The sequence below is a fragment of the Parambassis ranga genome, chromosome 1 (genome assembly GCF_900634625.1).
Source record: "Parambassis ranga chromosome 1, fParRan2.1, whole genome shotgun sequence".
Classification (NCBI taxonomy): domain Eukaryota; kingdom Metazoa; phylum Chordata; class Actinopteri; family Ambassidae; genus Parambassis; species Parambassis ranga.
In genome coordinates, this window is record NC_041022.1 from 6,828,925 (window position 1) to 6,846,516 (window position 17,592).

Sequence of the window (17,592 nt, forward strand, 5' to 3'; positions counted from 1 at the left end):
TTGATGACCAACCACAGATTTGATCCCAGAGTGTTGTTTTTTTTAGCAATCTCCTACAAAAGTCAGTATATTGTTTGCACTAAATAAACAAATGATCAGTCAAAAATTTTATAAAATCATGCATACTCTCTCATCGCACTCATTTTATTTATTTATTTTTTGAATTTATACTTACAAGGTAAGGTAAGGTACAAGGTAACAGAAAAAAAATTAATGAATTAGTCAACAACAACTCCAAAAAAACAGCAGCAACTGAAACATCAAAAAGTCCTGCCAGGAATTTTACCTTGAAATTACTCAACACACCTTGCACCACACTACTTTGTACACATTGATTATTCATGCATCTAATTTAGAATATAAACAAGAAAATGTGAATATTTTCCCAAACAAGACAAGACTGAACGAATGCTGAGGCATCGTTTGGCTGTCTTAGGTCAGGTTGTCCACTGCTTTTATTTTCAAACATCCAGACCTGTATTGATTTTTTATCATTTACCCTTTACGCCATAGAGTTCATCAAACTTGAACCCGGTTTCATAACTGCTGCTGGGAAATCATGTGTAATTATTTGCAACTACGTATGTTCAGGAACAGGAGGAGCATGGAGGAGGCAGCAGTGAATAAAAAGAGGGTGCTGCAGGGCCACGGGCTACACTGACAGCAGAGGAGGATGAGGGGGACTCTGTTGCTGCTGCTGGCCGCTCTGGCCTCCCTGACTTTTCCAGCTGATGCAGGACCATTGTAAGTAGACCTTTGTTATTACCACAGAACCTGAGGTATAATTAAACCTTTCTGGGTAACATCATTTTGTTCAGTTCAGGCATGCACAGTAATCATCACACTGGCAGGCAGCTACTTAAAATTTATACTAGCTAATAATCAAAAAGTAGCCATCACATCGGTGTGGGAGAGACAAGTATATCTGAATTATGCGGGATGTGTAGAAAATAAAAAGTTGATGTTCTCCACAGTCAGGTGGAAGAAATATGTGCACATATCAGCGTGAGTACAAAAATCAACAGAGGGAGATCAGAGTTACTTCAGTCACATCAGGCAAACATGAGGAACAAGATGAGGCACTTCGGTCACAGGACAGCAGTATACTCACAATTACAATAATTTATAAAAAAAAAAAAAAAAACAAAAGCTAAAATTCTGATAAAAAAATCAGATCCCTAATAGGATTCATTTCACCTACATCACGAGGAGCTGCCGTCTCCAGGTTGTGTTGCACAAGTATGTTGACAGTACATTGGCCTAAATGTTGCACTCTGTTTGCACAGCAGTACAGACAAAGCAAACAGTCTAGAGCAAAAGGTTCATTGATCCACAATGCTGGATCTAAATCAAGATAATCAATAGATCACTCAATGTGTGTAAAGTCCAGAAACTTTAAAGAGTGAGCAGTTTATCCTGACAGGAGAATATTCTCTCTTTCTGCCTTACTCTCTACAGGAAAGTGCTGTCTGCTCCCAACCTGTTGAGGGTGGGAACAACAGAAAACATCTTCGTGGAGTGTCAAGACTGCAGTGGAGGAGACATGAATGTCCGCATCGTTGTGATAAACCATCCAACCAAAAGCAAAGAACTGACACACACCACTGTGACCCTTAACAATGCAAACAAGTTCCAGGCATTTGGACAAATATCGGTGAATAAATAGGTTACTGGCCTGTAGTAGAAACATTGATTATTCAGAAGTGCTCCTATGATACACTTTTAAAATCTTGTTTCAGATTCCTACTGCAGACTTCAGCAGGGATCCCACCATGAAGCAGTATGTTTACCTGCAAGCTCAGTTTCCCGACCGAACACTGGAGAAGGTTGTTTTAGTGTCCTTCCAGTCTGGCTACATCTTCATTCAGACTGACAAGACCCTCTACACCCCTAACAGCAAAGGTGAGGAGTGTGTAACTCCTATGAGATGATTGCTAGAGGATTCTAAACATGTTTAAAGTCTTTAAAGTGCCACAGTAAAAGCAATTACATGACAAAAATCCTAATTCGTACACCCTCCTTTAACCTCTTCCTTCGTCTGTTAGTTCAATATAGGATATTTGGAGTGACACCTGGCATGGAGCCTGTGGAGGGGAATGGTGGAAATCAGGCTGATTCTACCATTTCCCTGGAGATTGTGGTATTGTGTTTTACTCTTTTTAACATCAGATTAGCCAGTATTTGCAACATAAATGTATATAAATGCTTGTAACATTCTCTTTTCCCAGACCCCTGATAACATCGTTTTGCCAATTGATTCAGAAAATGTTATCCTGAAATCAGGAATGTACTCCGGACATTATGCACTCGGTGAAATTGTTAGGTGGGTGTTTCATTGTACTGTAATTACCACCTGATCATGGTCACATGCTGCTTAGCAACACAAATGTTAGGTTTAGCTTGTTCTAATGGTTCGAAGCAGACCACAGATAGAAGGAAGTTTTGAGATGATTTAATTGATCAAACACACAGGTGAGTCCAAAAAGGTTCGAGCTGAATGTAATCAAAGGGAGGCTGACTGGCAGGGTTGGGGAAAAAGAGCAAAAACACAAAACTACTGGTCCAGTCACTAAAGTTTCACAAGAGAGTATTCACATAAAAAGCAGTTTCAAGGCGGCAAGAATGTTTCCACAGAAGGTAGGACAATCCAGCGACGAAGCGCAGTCAGGCACGTGTTTAAGGCATGGAGGGAACACAGGTGTGCCAACCCCCAGCCAACCGGAGACCATGCCCCGCCATTCTGAAAAAGAAGGAGCCTGCAGGAGGCGGAACATAAAAACACCCAAGCACAAAATACACAAAACAGTGTGCAAACAAACCACATCATAACGACAAACAAGTCAAGACTTAGGAACAGTTCTAAGATCACTAAAACACACGACACATGCTGTTTTCTAAAACTCAGTTGAATTCTAAGCTTCTTTCTGTTATATTTACTACAGATGCTGCAGTCTGAAAGACTTCATAGAGCTAAAAGTGTGAAGTTTCAAACATTGTTTTTGTGTGTCTAGCACTGGAGTGTGGAAGTTGGTGGCAATGTTCCAAAGCAACCCACAGCAGACCTTTTCTGCAGAGTTCGAGGTCAAAGAGTACGGTAAGACCTTCTGTTCTTAAATGCAGGTATTTTTTTCATTTCTTTACCAAATGGGACAAACATAAATAAAAGTATTTTCATTTTTCAGTTCTGCCCAGTTTTGAGGTTAAACTGACACCTTCAAGCAATTTCTACTATGTGGACAGTAAAGAGTTCACTGTTGACATCGCAGCTACGTATGTGTTTTTTGTTGTTTTGTTTTTTAAGGATTGCATGTTGTGTGGCACATTTTATTTCATTGTGTGGGTTAAATGTGTCTTCCTCTTGTGGTGTCAGGTATCTGTTTGGTCAGGAAGTGGAGGGAACAGCCTTTGTCGTATTTGGAGTCATAAGGGAAGGTCAGAAAAAGAGCTTTCCAGCTTCTCTTCAGAGATCGCAGGTGAGTACTCACCCTGTCTCGTCTGTGAAGTAAAACACTGTATCTGTCATCGTGATGTCATAATGTACCTGTTCACTGCCTTATCATGTCCCATTAGATCCACAAAGGTATTGGAAATGCGACGCTGAGACAGAATCACATCACACAGACTTTCCCAGACATCCTTGAACTTGAGAAGAGCTCCTTATATGTAGCTGTCAGCGTGCTGACCGACAGCGGTAAGTCAGAAAGTATTAGACGTATCATTTAGTATGTTGTATTTTTATTATTTTTTTTATTGTCTTTTTTGTTATCACAATAGGAAAACAATACTGTTGTTTCCTGCATGGATTGTCTTGCAAGTGTCACAGTGAATGGAAAGCTGAAGCTGTTGATGTGTGTAGGCTGCTGTGGAGTTACAGTCATGATAGCAAATATTACAGCTGACATGTGATCAAACAGACAGACAGTTCTCCATACGGACCCTGTGGAACACAATGTTTTATTGTGAGAGAGAGAGAGAGAGCTATGTGGAATGTGTTTTAGGACAGCCATTTCCAGCTGTCTGTACCTGAATCAGAGAGGAAAGTGTAACATGTTCTCTTTGTGCTCCTGTCACAGGTAGTGAAATGGTGGAGGCAGAGCTGAGAGGTATCCAGATTGTCCAGTCACCTTACACCATCCACTTCAAAAGAACTCCGAAATACTTCAAACCAGGAATGACTTTTGATGTTTGGGTAAAAATATGAATTTATATTTAACAGTATTTCCACTTTAATACTAAAATGTGTGTTACTGTAGCCCCACTCTGTCTGATCAGGTTTTGTATGTTTGACGGCAGATTGAAGTTCTGAATCCCAATGAGTCTCCGGCAGCTGGTGTTCCAGTTGTTGTTAATCCTGGTGAGGTCAATGGCATTACTGAAGACAATGGCATGGCAAGGCTTACAATCAATACAGTGGCGTTGCAGAAAACACTGGAAATCAATGTAAGTCTGCAAACTACTCCTGTGCTTAAAAACTGCTTGTAGTTGTGAAGTTAAGAGTAATTATTGCTCACATTAGTAGCACAATTTACATTTTTAGCTTCATTAGAATAAGACACACCTGATTGTATTGTTCTTTTTTTCACTATTCGTGTACTCTTGTGTGTGTGTGTGTGTGTGTGTGTGTGTGTGCGTGGCCACTTTACATTACAGGCAAAGACGCTTGATCAGCGTATTTCAAATAATCGACAAACATCTGCCAGCATGACAGCTTTTCCATACCGAACCAACAGCAACCATTATATCCACATAAGTGAGGAGTATTCTTAAATACCACTAGGAGTCGCACTACACTACTCAGTGATTATCACTCATTGCAACATATCTTTTTTGCAGGTGTGGATGCAACTGAGATGAAATTAGGAAAGAACTTAAAGGTCAATCTCAACCTCAACACCAAGCCAAATGATAACCATGACATCACATTCCTGGTGAGATGTCTTACATAGTATATATTTTAGGCTATGCCTGAAAGGGCATATTAGGTATCTGTTCTCTTAAAAAAAAAGTGAATGTTTAATCTGTATCCACAGATCCTGAGCAGAGGTCAGCTGGTGAAATTTGAACGTAAAAGGACAGAGGGCCAAGTTCTGATTGCGGCGATATTTCCTGTCACCAAGAATATGCTCCCTTCATTCCGCATTGTAGCCTACTACCATCCAACTGACAATGAAGTGGTATCAGACTCTGTTTGGGTGAATGTAAAAGTCTCCTGCATGGGCACGGTGAGAGACACAATGTAAAAAAACACAAATATGAATCGGTTTTTGAACATATTTTTAAGCATCTGCACGTGTCATTCATTGCCCTTCTCCTTTTAGTTAAGGCTGGAGCCAACAAGAGATGTACCATCCTATGAGCCTCGTAAGACGTTCGGTATGAGAGTCACAGGAGATCCAGGGGCCACAGTGGGACTGGTCGCAGTTGACAAAGGTGTCTACGTCTTAAACAACAAGCTGCGACTCACCCAGAAAAAGGTTCATTTCTTCTCAATTAAATTGCTTTTTTGTATTTTTAAACCCATATTATCAAACGATGTTTACCCGCTGTAACCCTGAGTCTGCTCTGATGGATTTCTATCCTGCAGATATGGGACATAGTAGAGGAGCACGACACAGGATGCACACCAGGAGGAGGAAAGGACAGTATGGCTGTGTTCTTTGATGCTGGCCTTCTGTTTGAGACCAGCACTGCTTCTGGAACCCCGTACAGACAAGGTGCCTCACTCTACACACTCTGGTTATAACAGCCTTATTTTATCCACATGAATAGCACAATGTGATGTCTGAGAAAAATAAAATGTATATGTTCAAAATATAAGGGAACCGGACTTAATACAAATAGTGCATGAACAAAGGTTCTTAAGTTGTATCAAAGCTAATTTCGGAATTCTGGACCATTTCTTTGCTGCATTGGTACGCACTCCCTAAGAACAGAGAAATCTGTTCGTGTTCCCGAGGTGGCAATAACAAGAACGTGTGTTTCGGCCTGGACTTTTCATACTTCACAAGCTACATATATGTGCAGAACTCCTCATACGGCCCTCCAGCTGCAGGAACGATAACGAGCCAGTGATTTTTAGAGAGGTCGGTGTGTTGGTGCTGGTAGCATGATAATAGATTGAACAATAGGTCTGGCAGAAAGTATTGTTTGACAATCACACAATAGTTCTCGGACACGACAAAGGAAAACAGTTCTCCTCAGACGATGTGTCGAGAGCAAGCTGCGAGAGCTGCCAAACCAGCGCTCTGAGAAGAAAGCGACGCCATTTTCTTCTCAGAGCACTGAGAGTTTGTAACAGCCTTTACTGTATTGTCTTATATAGACGAGCATTTAAAATCCTTGTGTCATCTGGCACCTAGTGAGCTTTTTTTTTTTTTTTTCATATCAAAGGTATCAAAGGTAACATTAAAAAAGATTGGGAAACAGCAAATCAGCAGCATCAAAGTGGATTGCACCCTGATAACAAACAGGCCCAGTGCACTGATGCACTCAATACTGTATACATAGTTACTATTACTGTCATACTCGGTCTATGTTTGTGTATTTGACCCTAGTTGTTTCTTTTTTTTAATCATGATGAATGTATTTACCATATTAAAGACGTGGCCTGTGTTGTATTTGCAGAACTGAAATGCGCCGTCCCAAACAGGAAAAAACGAGCTGCTACCTTAATGGAGGTCACAACCAGTTTGTGTAAGTATTTGCTTGCTTGTGTGCACTTTCTAATGAAGAACAACACAATTCTAACACTAATATTTCTCCCGAGATGTAAACATGAACACCCCCCCCCCTTTTTATTTTCCCAGTAAGTAGATATCAGGAGAAAATAGAACGTGAGTGTTGTTTGGATGGCATGAAAGAAATCCCTGTTTCATACTCCTGCGAGAGACGCATGGACTACATTGTGGATGGGCAGGCCTGCAAAGATGCCTTCCTTCACTGCTGTACTGAGATGAAAAAAGTGCGAAAGGAGAGGAGGGAGGAAAATCTTCAGCTGGCTCGCAGTAAGACATGAGAACAAGGCGTGGATGATGGTTAGGTGTGGTTCTTATTTTAAAAACTATGATACTATGTTTTGTACCTCAGGTGAGGACGACGACAACAATTACATGGACAGCGCCGACATTGTTACTCGCACAAACTTTCCTGAAAGTTGGGAGTGGACAAAAATCACCTTGCCTGCTTGTTCTCCAGGAACACCTAACTGGTGAGACAACTGAAATCTGTGTATCTGAATGTATTCAGCCCTTTCTAATGTAAAGCTGCTAACGGTATCAACACTTCCTTTACGTTTCAGTGAGACTACATCAATTTCAAAAAGTGTTCCTTTGCCAGACTCAATCACAACCTGGCAGTTCACTGGAATTAGTCTGTCAAGAACCCACGGTGAGGATTCAGCAGTTATTGGCACAAATTTGGCAAAAATTTCTTACACTTGTGGGGGCTCTCCTGATTTAAAGCTGGTCTGCGGGAGTTATCTGCCCATAATATCTCTATACATTCCTGCAAAATCCAAGTCAAAGACGTTTATATGTCTGTAGATTCTTCTATTTGATTTATCGTCTTATTTTTAAGGAATCTGTGTTGGTGAGCCAATGTCAGTGATTGTGAAGAAGGACTTCTTCATTGATCTCAGGCTGCCTTATTCTGCTGTCCGTGATGAGCAGCTGGAAATTAAAGCAATCCTTCACAACTACAGTCCTGATCCTGTCACAGTAAGGCTAAAACAACACTTAACAGTGGACTTAAAACACAATGTGGAGGAATTAAAATTATTACAGCTCCTTCTGTAGTCTATGTTTGCTTTGCTACATTTGCGCAGATGTATCACTGTATCATGATAATATTTTTATTCAAGATAGATGCTTCTTCTTCTTGTAGATTCTATTAATTTTAATTCTATTAATAACTTTGTAAATGCAAAGAATAGAAATGTTGATCACCTACACATATCTCAGCCTTTTTTTCTCCATCTTTGTCCTGCCTCCAAGGTACGTGTGGAACTGATTGAGGAAGAGCATGTGTGCAGTGCAGCCTCCAGGCGTGGAAATTATCGTCAGGAGGTCACTATCAGGAAGGAGACTTCCCGATCTGTACCTTTCGTCATTATTCCCATGAAGGACGGTGAACGTACCATTGAGGTCAAAGCAGCTGTGAAGGGCTCATCGTTGAGTGATGGAATCAGAAAGAAGTTGCTGGTGGTGGTGAGAGAGACTGAATATCTTGTTTGTCTGTGCCCTTTAGACTGAGTGTTTTTTTTTATTATCAGCTACTGTCAGGATAAATTAACACTAATCTGTCCTGTTTTTCTTGACAGCCTAAAGGCGTGCTGATCAAAACCCCTACAGTCATATCTATAGATCCAACAAAAATAGGCGTTGGTGAGTTTACTGATTAAAGCTGCGTATATTATTAGATTTATTTTGTATTAGTTACACCGAACATCTCCCCTTGGTTTCTCCCTTCAGGTGGTAAACAAGAACAAACTATAAACAGTGGAATTGCTAGGAGCGATTTGGTTCCAAACACACCTACAAGCACACAGATCTCTGTGATGGGTGAGATGTAGCATGTAGCAGTATGAGATGTAATGCAACTTTAACCAGTGATCTCACTAATTGATTGTTGTGATTGTTGAGCTTTTCCTGTCATGTGTTTGCACTCAGGGAGAGAACAAGTCAGTGTTCTGGTGGAGAATGTAATCAGTGGATCATCAATGGCGTCTCTTATCCGCCAGCCCTATGGATGTGGAGAGCAGAACATGATAACCATGACTCTGCCCGTCATTGCAGCCACATATTTGGACAAAACTAACCAATGGGAAACTGTGGGCTTTCAGAAGCGGGATGAGGCCCTTCAACACATAAGAACTGGTAGGCTCATACAGATGTAAGTGCAGTATCTGTGTAATTTGGTAAGTGCCTATATAGTGCATAGGATCTCAGTCCAAATGACTTCCAAAAAGCTTCCAGTAGATGTAAATCAGTGGAGAATTGAATGACAGTCAGTAAAAAAAGTGTTTTTTTTTTTGTAGGCTACACTAATGAGCTGGCTTTCCGTAATAAGCAGGATGGGTCTTTTAGTACGTTTGTCAACAGAGGAAAGAGCACCTGGTAAGGCACTCGATCATCTATTAATGAAAATATAACTTTTTGTGAGTTTGTATTGTATGTGCAACAAGATGAAACTAAACAAAATGCACTCTCTCTTGTCTTATTTCAGGCTGACAGCCTATGTTGTCAAGGTGTTTTCCATGTCCTACCCTCTGGTAGCAGTGCAAAAAGACGTGATCTGTAATGCTGTCAAGTTCCTGATTCTCACCGCACAGAGGCCTGATGGAGAGTTTAAAGAAGTTGGAGGAGTAGTCCATGGCGAGATGATTGTAAGTTCACAGATTTAATCCATCTTTCAAAGCTGTACATGTCACTCATGACCTGTTTTTATAAATAAAAATATGTAGTTGATGACATTAGAGTGTGTGTGTGTATATGTGTGTGTGTGTGTGTGTGTGTGTAGGGCGATGTGGCCGGCAAAGACTCAGCTGTCTCCATGACAGCCTTCTGCCTCATTGCCATGCAGGAATCAAAAACAATATGCACTGAATCTGTTAATGTAAGTACCACACTAAAATACTATGTTTTTTGTCCGTCACCTTTTGTTTGTTTTTTTTGTTTTGTTTACTTGAATTGCAATCATCTCACAACATAGAGCTGTTTTTGTCTTTAATTGATAAATCTGATACATAAAATGTATGTAAACACTGACAAAATGAGGGCCAATGAGAAAGTAACACTCCGCATGGCAACATGCTAACAAAATTTGTTCTAACATGATGTATTCACACTACTATGTAGGCATGGGATGGTAAAAAAATGCCTCCCTGCATTACTTGATGGGCATGTACTGAACCGTCCCATGCCTAACATACAGTGTGAATATGCATGTAGTGCATTAAACTAGCTAGAGTAAGTGTTGAAAATATGGACGGTTCGTCCTGCTTAGAGATAGAAAGATAAGATAAGATAAGATCCAAATCACAGTGGATTACGCAGTATGAGCACAATATATGATGCATGGAAGGAGAAAGGACCTCCTGTGGCGTTCTTTGCTGCTCCTCGGTAGTCTCAGTCGCTGAATGTGCTCCTGTCGGACAGCAGTTTGTCATGCAGGGGGTGAGACGTGTTGTTACGAATACTGAGGAGTTTCCTCAGTATCCTCCTCTCCGTCACCTCCACCGCATGTATAGAGTGTGAACAGGAATGGAGACGGTACTGTGCCCTGGGGTGCCCCTATGCTGCTCACTATCATGTCTGAGACGGTGTTCCTCAGCCTCACAAATTGTGGTCGACCTGTGATCCAGGTGACCAGTGGGGTCTCTATCTGCATGTTCAGGAGCTTGCTTATGTTTCATATGGATCATATGGAGAAGAAATGTAGCAGTTTTTTAGCACTGGGTTACGTTCCTGATTCTTCTTGTTGATTTGTCTTTATTTCTCTTTTTTCTATCTGTGCAGAGTCTGCCTGGCAGCATAGACAAAGCAGTAGGATACCTGGAGAGGCAATTGCCCACTGTCACCAACCCATATGCTATTGCCATGTCATCCTACGCCCTGTCCAATGAAAACAAACTGAACAGGGAGCTCCTCTACAAGTTTGTTTCCCCAGGTCTGTTTTCACTTTCTATTTATTCTCAGCACCTGATACTCACCAGTACTTACTAAAACAAAGGTTGTGGGCTAGTTGTTTAGACATCACTAGTATAATGGACACACTTATGCATGTGTGTCAGTCAAGTTCAATATACTGATTAAGTAAACTGAAGTGTGGTACAACAACAATCAACTATTTATTTCTGCATCCCAATAAACGCGGGTAGGAATATCATTTTCAGTCAAAGGATTAAGACAAAAGAAATTGCAATTAGGGCCCAAGCACCAAGTGGTGCAAAGGCCCTATTGTAATATTTTTGTTATGTTTCGTTAAGGGTGCATCCAACAGCAAAACTGCAAAACAAGGTTCACAGTGGCGAGAGAGTGACCCACCACAGTGACACGCAAAATACAGCTTTATGGTTGATATGCAGGCTTTCTACAGTTAGTGAGGGAGAAAGGAGTAAAAATTGAAAGAGAGAAAATTTCAAATGTTCCATTGTTGGTAACACAAAATTGTTGTCCATACTGATTCCAGTTTATTTCAAATTTTGTGAAAGCAATAATCAGAGCTTAATCACAGTGTTTTAACATTATACAGTAAAGAACTACTACTGATCTAATCTTGTTAAAAATACAGCATAGTAATAAAACAAAACCCTATTTGTGTGTCTTGCAGACTTAGCCCACTGGACTGTACCTGGTGGACATGTTTACACACTGGAGGCCACAGCTTACGCTCTACTCGCTCTGGTCAAGGCCAAAGTGAGTTACACACCCTTGTGTGTTGGATACCAAAGACAGTAAAATGTGTTTTATAGTTTTAATTAATATTCCAGATTCTTTAGGTTGCCTTCTTGACAATTTACAAAACAGTCGGTCCAGAATTCTTGGACCATATCGATCCCTTGTTTGTAGAAGTTCCCGCTCCTCCAGAGTGATCCACATCAGCAATTACACCAGGAAAATGGTGTAATAAAATTATATATAAACAGAGAGCTCCTTCTTCATCCTGGGGGGGGGAGGAGAGATAGTAGTATGGGGCTTCCAGTATAGGTCACCAGGGAAGGTGTTTAATGAGTTCACGTTCCTGGATGACAGCATATAGGCCATGTAGACAATGTCATTTTTAAACTGATAGAAATACCATGCCAAGTAAACTGGATAATCACTCCTGGATGCATGTGCATGTAACAAGTACCCCCCACTAGTTATTCTCCAATGCTCCATTGGTAACAGACATTTCAACTCCTGTCTTGTGTGTGTGTGTTAATGAAGGCTTTAGAAGATGCCAGGCCTGTTGTGAGATGGTTCAATAAACAACAGAAGGTGGGCGGAGGCTACGGTTCAACTCAGGTAACACAAAGTGTTTCTGGCCTTCTAGCCCATGTATTTGTTAGTTTGTTTTTTTACTTCATCTGAGCTTAGACTTGCTTTCTCTCCAGGCTACAATAACTGTGTACCAGGCTGTCTCAGAGTACTGGGCCATAGCTAAAGAACCAGAGTATGATCTGAATGTGGACATCATGGTGCAGGGACGGTCAAAGCCGGTCAGGTTCAACTTCAACAGGAATAACCACTATGCTACGAGAAGAGAAAACGTGAGACATTCATTCATACACACATGACCCATGATGTATGTGTGTGTGTCCTCTGCTAATCCCTGTGTATATGTGCTATACATTTAAATCCCAAAACAGGTCAAGGATATTAACCAAAATGTGACAGTTGTTGCTACAGGCACAGGAGAAGCAACACTGACAGTAAGTGTTTGCCTTTTTTTTGTCAAGTTATTACTTCTTATAGAATTTGTTTATAACAGAACAATATTAAAATGCACATTTATCTGTGTGACAGATGGTGTCACTGTATTATGCTGAGCCCAAAATAAAAGAAAGTGACTGTAAGAGGTTTCAATTGTCAGTGGAGCTCATCCCAGGTGACTCGGTGCCCTCAGTCTCTGTGTATTTTTATCCATTTGTCATGATTTCAACCTAAACTTATGCTCATGTTGTTATCAATCAGAGCAAATGGGTGAGGACAACAGGGTATACAGGCTGAGGATTGAAGTTTTGTGAGTACATTTCACACCTGATAATTCCACTCAATGCAGAACTTTAATAAATTCAATTCTTCCATCTTCTCTGTGTGCAGGTATAAGAACAGCAGCCATGATGCTAGCATGTCAATCTTGGATATCGGTTTGCTTACTGGCTTCACTCCTAACAAAGAGGACCTGGATGCAGTAAGCATTTACATACATCCACCTTCAACAGAGTTTAAATATTTAATGTTTAAGAGGATAAAGGTGATGCATCCTGGTGTTTATCTCACTGTGTAGCTGTCTACTGGCCCTGCCCGGGTCATTTCAAAATATGAGATGAACAAATTCCTGTCAGAAAGAGGTTCACTCATCATCTACCTAGACAAGGTGAGGCACCGGTCCTCCCTCCTATTACCCTTTTCCCTCCTTTTTTTTCTTTTTTTCTTTATTGTTTACATCTCTCCACAGGTATCTCACAGGGAACAAGAGGAGATCAGTTTTAGGATCCATCAAGAGATCAAAGTGGGCGTCATGCAGCCAGCCGCTGTGTCAGTCTATGAATACTATGACCGTAAGTCTAAGTAACATATTCAGTCTCTGCTAGCTTCAAGATGTTATGACATTGTATTTAAATATATTTATTATTTAAAACATTCAGAAATCTCTCTTTCCATTGCAGAAACGCATTGTGTAAAATTCTACCATCCAGAGAGGAAAGCTGGACATCTACTGAGACTCTGCAATGGTGAAGATTGTCCGTGTGCTGAAGGTGAGCATATTTCATCTATCATCCTGTGTGGGCAGCAGTGGCGCAGCGGTATAGCAGGGTTGTCCCGTAACCGGAAGGTTGGTGGTTCGATCCCAACTCCTCCCTTGTCACTGTTGTGTGTCCTTGGGCAAGACACTTTACCTGCATATCCTCCAGTGTACTCACTGGTGTATGGCGCTCTTTGCTGGGCTGCCTTGAGCAATTTCCCCATTGTGGGACTAATAAAGGTTTCAATTATTATTATAATTATTATCCTGCATCATCTATGAATTTAGTTTTATTGTATTAGACAGCTAAAAATGGGGACTAAACTAAGACATTTTCAATCACAGCAAGTGCGCCACTTACAAAGATCTGCCCATCAAATTTGGTTTACCATAAATCACCACTTTGTTGCTTGAAACTGGTCTAAATAAGCACCAATCAATCAACACATACATAAGTTAACTGATAACTTAGGGGTCACACAACAAATTGAAAAATTAAAATGGCGCTGACCAGATTGTGACATCATTGATGAGCAATACTGAATTTTTGCCAATATCTGCAGTGCTGTTATCATTCAAAAGGTAAATAAAGGTAAATGTAGTCTCTGCCCCGTGTCTGAACTTACTTAAGAATTACTGGCAAAATGGCTGATAGGTGAAAATAAATTCAATTGGACAAACATATATTACTTAAACACTAGTTGTAAAAGTATTCCCTGGATTCCCTGACAGCAGTGTCAGACAGAAGGATGCTGTCTAAGCTGTAGGGGATCCTGGAGAACAGCTTCCATCCTCTCCACCACATGCTGCTGAGGTGCAGGAGTACTTTCAGTGTCAGACTGATCCCTCCTAAATGCACCACTGAGCGCCACAGGAGGTCATTCCTTCCTGTGGCCATCAAACTGTACAACTCCTCCCTCTGAGATCAGATCTAACACACTGTTTTGTAATTATATCCATATTGGATTTATTTAGATGAGATTTTACTGCACACGGTATAGGTTGTATTATATATGACTATCAGTCTTCAGTTGCCTGGATTTTACTTTAATTTTTATTAATGTTTAGAATTTATTAGGTTTTATTTTTATTTTACTCTTACTACTTTACCTTTTTTTATATTTCTAACTTATTTTTTTGAGTATACATTGAGCACCTGGAATGAAAGCAATTTCCCCCTGGGATCAATAAAGTATTTCTGATTCTGATTCTGATTTTTTTGTTTGTTTATATTTTTCTCTTTTAAAACAATGACAATAAAAATAACAACTGTATAAATTGTTGATTGATTAATTGATTAGGAAAAACAATTTTTAGAGTGAGAGAGGGAATGAATGACGAAGCTCCACCTTCTTGCCCAAATGTGGTCACATTTGATTTCCAAAAAAATAATTTGACAATAGTGACAAATGGAGTGAGACAGAGGCCGCAGGCAGCAACAGCTCACCAATAGTTTTGTTGGATTTTTACTCAGATTTTTCTTCATTCTTTGATCGTCTCATGTATTCACAAAGACACACACACAGTTACCTGGTCCCTATGTTTGTGTTTACAGAGAACTGCAGCATGCAGAAGAAGGGCGACATCAGCAATGAACTGCGCACACAAACAGTTTGTGAGAGTACTAGGACCCACAAAATCGAGTATGGTAAGAAAACTGTAAATAGACTGCATATGAAAATATATCCAAGCAAGTCTGTGTGTGCTTCTGAGTGTTTGTGAGGAGGGATCCATGTTGTCTGTCTGTCTGCAGTGTACAAAGTGAGAGTGGAAGGGTTCCAGGAAGAGTCTACCACAGATCGTTACACAATGCGCATAGAGGAAATCATCAAAGAAGGTGGGTGTCTCGGCTCTTTCTAAGTTTTAGTTCACCAAAATAAAGCTGTGGGTTAAATGAATCTTTAGAAAAAAAGGATGAACATAAACATCTTCATTATTACAAGGATATTCCAAACTAAATGAAAGTCCACGGAAACAAATTAAATTTGGCAAAGGTAGGTAGGTTTTTTTAAACCATTATTAGCATCCTACAACAATGCAGGAACAAAAAATACCCAGAAGGACAGGAGGAAAATCCAAGGAGCAAAAACAAACACAGCTCTCAGAACATGTGGCTACTAAAACTGGGTCCTGGTAAAAGTGGGCAAGCCACCTATAAAGACTCCAGGAAGTTAGTTAGTGTTGTTGACGAAATCTAGTATGTGTTTAAACTGCACAAAAAGTCAATGAAACATTGACATGATGTAACATGTTGATTAGTGATCTCTAGGTGTTCCTTTAGCTTTTCTAGCAGATCACATACAGGTTGGTTGTTGGATCACATACACTAGAAACAAGGCATCTATTCTGCCTTCAGAATAGATGCTACATTAGCTCACTATCTTTAGCAGTATGGTCTGTGGCTAACTGCACAACTTAGCACAACTTCCTCCTCTAACCGTCTCTCTCTCTCTCTTTTTTCTCCTCTATCCCAATTCCAGGAAACACTGATGTTGGTGCTTTGGGTAAACTGCGCATATTCCTCACTTTCCCACATTGCAGAACAGCTTTAGATCTGAACGAGGGCAAAACCTACCTCATCATGGGCTCATCCAGAGACATTCGTAGAGTTGAACAGCATAAAACGTAAGGGTTTCTCCTATTTTTACAAATCACTTTCACCTGTCGTGTATATGTGTTACTGTTGAATGAAAAGAGTATTTTGTATTCTGCTGTTCTCAGGTATCAGTATGTGCTCGGTGAGAGGACCTGGGTCGAGTATTGGCCGACACCAGGAGAGTGTCAACTTGATCAATACCGAAATACGTGTTTGGGCTTGGAGGATATGGTCACAACATACACAGAATTTGCATGTGAGGACTAGTGAAACCTAAAGAACGGAAGCCATCTTTCAAAATTGTCCTTATTTTCCATTAAATTTCCCCTGTTAAACATCCACTGTGATATAAAACTGTATGCAGAAACTAAGCTGTGATTAAAATGTGATGGTCTTAGGTCTGTGTCAGCTTCTGTGATTATTTCTGTGTGGTTAACTCAGCTTTTAAATGCACACAATTGTAAAGAGCATGGCATAAAAAACATACAATACACGTGTGCATGTCTATATGACTGTTAAAGTACAACAGTCTGTAGTTTGATTGCAGCAGGCAGGAATGATTTACTTCACTTGAACAATACTTATCCACCTCTAGATAACACAACTTATGCCAGCTAAAATTTTCAAATCTCATTTTCATTCAGTATGCTTGCAAATAATCTGTAATCCTCTGTTTGGGTCCTCTCCTCCTCATTCTCCTCCATCCAATGCTGGTTATTGAGCCCTGTACTAAAATCTGAATGCACTGATGTTCCGTTCCAGGTCACAGAAACTGTGAATGCAACTTTCTTTGCATGCACAGGTACAGCACAACAAAGTGGTGAGTGTGTGTGAGGGAGTGGGGATTTAATTGGTTGATGTATTGAATATCTGCGTGACGGAAACAACCAGACTGCAACCTGCATCTCCGAAAAATTACAACATTACTATAAGACTATTTAATCATTTTCTGAATGCATATCTATTTATAGACGCTGCCGGAATGCTGTACTGGACCGTTCTGGCCCACTTTAATCCCGGTGTATCGCTGTCTTTCTTTTCTTTTCTCTCGTCTTTTCACGTGTGTAACCTGTCTGCAACTTGTATTGTAATCGCAACCACCTGAAATGCCCAGATTTGAATGGCTGAGAGTTATCACGTGGGATGGATAAACTCGTATGCAATTGGTCTGTGTGTGCATTTCCTCATGCGCTATGGCTATCTTCCAATACGTCTGCCATTTGGTGACCCCTGCCATACAGCATCAACTTCAAGGAAGAAATATTTCACACCAGGAATGCCTTTTGACAAAGCAGTAAAGTGACTTGAATGATTTGACTTTACAGTAGGCAGTTTACAGACATGAACACTGTTGTCTGAAAAATCTGCTGCGTTTGCGTGTTTGTTTAGACCTCAAGCATTGAAAGAGCTATTTGGGCCTGTTCCACCAAATAAGATGCACTCAGAGCCACAAAACCTATTTCACCACTAAACTGAACACAGCACTAAATATATAGTTTATTTTTATATATTAAGCAAAAAAATACCAGTTTGTTATTTTGTAAATA

The 17,592-nt window shown here is 40.3% G+C and overlaps 1 protein-coding gene across 2 annotated transcripts; it reads left to right on the forward strand.

Annotated features, from left to right (window-relative positions):
- The first annotated feature begins 595 nt into the window (after nucleotides 1-595).
- On the forward strand, nucleotides 596-16,442 carry c3a.1 (complement C3a, tandem duplicate 1). 2 transcript variants are annotated; one of them, XM_028401214.1, is made up of 43 exons: nucleotides 596-744; nucleotides 1,459-1,654; nucleotides 1,740-1,902; nucleotides 2,046-2,140; nucleotides 2,229-2,323; nucleotides 3,012-3,094; nucleotides 3,183-3,270; nucleotides 3,371-3,473; nucleotides 3,571-3,691; nucleotides 4,074-4,189; nucleotides 4,294-4,440; nucleotides 4,651-4,750; nucleotides 4,834-4,928; nucleotides 5,031-5,222; nucleotides 5,319-5,474; nucleotides 5,585-5,714; nucleotides 6,625-6,693; nucleotides 6,807-7,004; nucleotides 7,087-7,207; nucleotides 7,298-7,386; nucleotides 7,576-7,715; nucleotides 7,992-8,204; nucleotides 8,318-8,381; nucleotides 8,469-8,558; nucleotides 8,667-8,873; nucleotides 9,035-9,113; nucleotides 9,223-9,382; nucleotides 9,517-9,612; nucleotides 10,515-10,665; nucleotides 11,329-11,414; nucleotides 11,928-12,005; nucleotides 12,095-12,250; nucleotides 12,350-12,412; nucleotides 12,507-12,588; nucleotides 12,675-12,723; nucleotides 12,804-12,894; nucleotides 12,991-13,080; nucleotides 13,162-13,264; nucleotides 13,373-13,462; nucleotides 15,005-15,097; nucleotides 15,203-15,286; nucleotides 15,930-16,074; nucleotides 16,171-16,442. In XM_028401214.1, exons 1-43 carry the CDS (start codon nucleotides 674-676, stop codon nucleotides 16,310-16,312), a joined length of 4,980 nt encoding a protein of 1,659 aa, XP_028257015.1. In that variant the 5' UTR covers nucleotides 596-673; the 3' UTR covers nucleotides 16,313-16,442. The 2 variants fall into 2 exon arrangements, with proteins under 2 accessions (XP_028257015.1, XP_028257105.1); XM_028401304.1 differs by lacking the exons at nucleotides 15,005-15,097; nucleotides 15,203-15,286; nucleotides 15,930-16,074; nucleotides 16,171-16,442 and adding an exon at nucleotides 13,714-13,746 and having other exon boundaries at nucleotides 13,373-13,482.
- The last annotated feature ends 1,150 nt before the right edge of the window (nucleotides 16,443-17,592 follow it).